Source organism: Frankliniella occidentalis, unplaced genomic scaffold (assembly GCF_000697945.3).
Source record: "Frankliniella occidentalis isolate FOCC.00 unplaced genomic scaffold, Focc_3.1 Scaffold226, whole genome shotgun sequence".
Classification (NCBI taxonomy): Eukaryota; Metazoa; Arthropoda; class Insecta; order Thysanoptera; family Thripidae; genus Frankliniella; species Frankliniella occidentalis.
The window spans coordinates 464,682-465,576 of NW_026267352.1; the positions used below are offsets into that span (position 1 = coordinate 464,682).

Below are 895 nucleotides of genomic sequence, written 5' to 3' on the forward strand. Positions count from 1 at the left end.
CGAGGCTCGAGGAGTGGGGGAAGCGCGGCCGCGCGGTCCGCGGGAGCCGGCGGCGCGCGCGGTTGGCCAGGCCGATGACGCGCGCGCGGCTCGGCGCGCGGTCCTTTCATACGAGCTCGGGTTTCCCGCCGCGCGACCCTATTGGGGCCCCCAAGCGGGCGGTCCCCCAATGGGGCCCCGCCGACGGTGGCTCTGCCTCGCGTCAACACACGTGAAACTTCTCGCCATATCTCTCGCTGCTGAACCGATCTGACTTCGTTTACAGTAGCCCTCTCCACCTTCTAAATAGTTGTCATCGGGGGTGGTGTTAAACTACCAACGAGAAGTGATGAGAGGGACGATATGATCCTTGATTAAAGTCCCGGGCAGGTGTCTTGCAACGACCATCTGCCTAGTTCCTCTGATTTTCCCGATGACCAGCCAAATACTTAATAATCCACTATCATTTGCACGTAACGTTCAAGTCTATCATGGTTGCTTTTACTTAAATTTCGTGTGATTCTTTCAGATACACTCGCTCCCGTCGCTGCAACAGTTGAATTTGGCGCGCAATCGGCTGCAAGTGTTATCTGAAGGCGCGCTCAGCGACGTGCCCAACTTGATGCACTGCGAGCTGCAGGAGAATCAGCTGGCACAGGTGTCGTCGGGGGCGCTGGCCGGTGCGCCGCACCTGCTGCACCTCAACATGTCCTACAACCAGATCTCTGCGCTGGAGAACGCCGGCCTCCAGCAGCTGCGCTCGCTGGAAGTGCTGGACCTGTGCGCGCTCAGCGACCTGCCCTCGCTCGCCGTGGTGCAGCTCAACGACAACCAGCTCGAGATCCTGCCTTCCGCCTCCTTCGCCGACCTGCCCGCGCTCCGGGAGCTGTCCCTGGCCGGCAACCGCATCATTGAA

The 895-nt window shown here is 60.6% G+C and overlaps 1 protein-coding gene across 1 annotated transcript in view; it reads left to right on the forward strand.

Annotated features, from left to right (window-relative positions):
• The window catches only part of LOC127750645 (protein artichoke-like), an 8,737-nt gene that overhangs the window by 6,089 nt on the left and 1,753 nt on the right, over positions 1-895 (forward strand). The window contains exon 9 of the mRNA XM_052272840.1: positions 509-878. Coding sequence (XP_052128800.1) covers positions 509-878 — 370 coding nt within the window. The remainder of the gene's footprint in view (positions 1-508; positions 879-895) is intronic.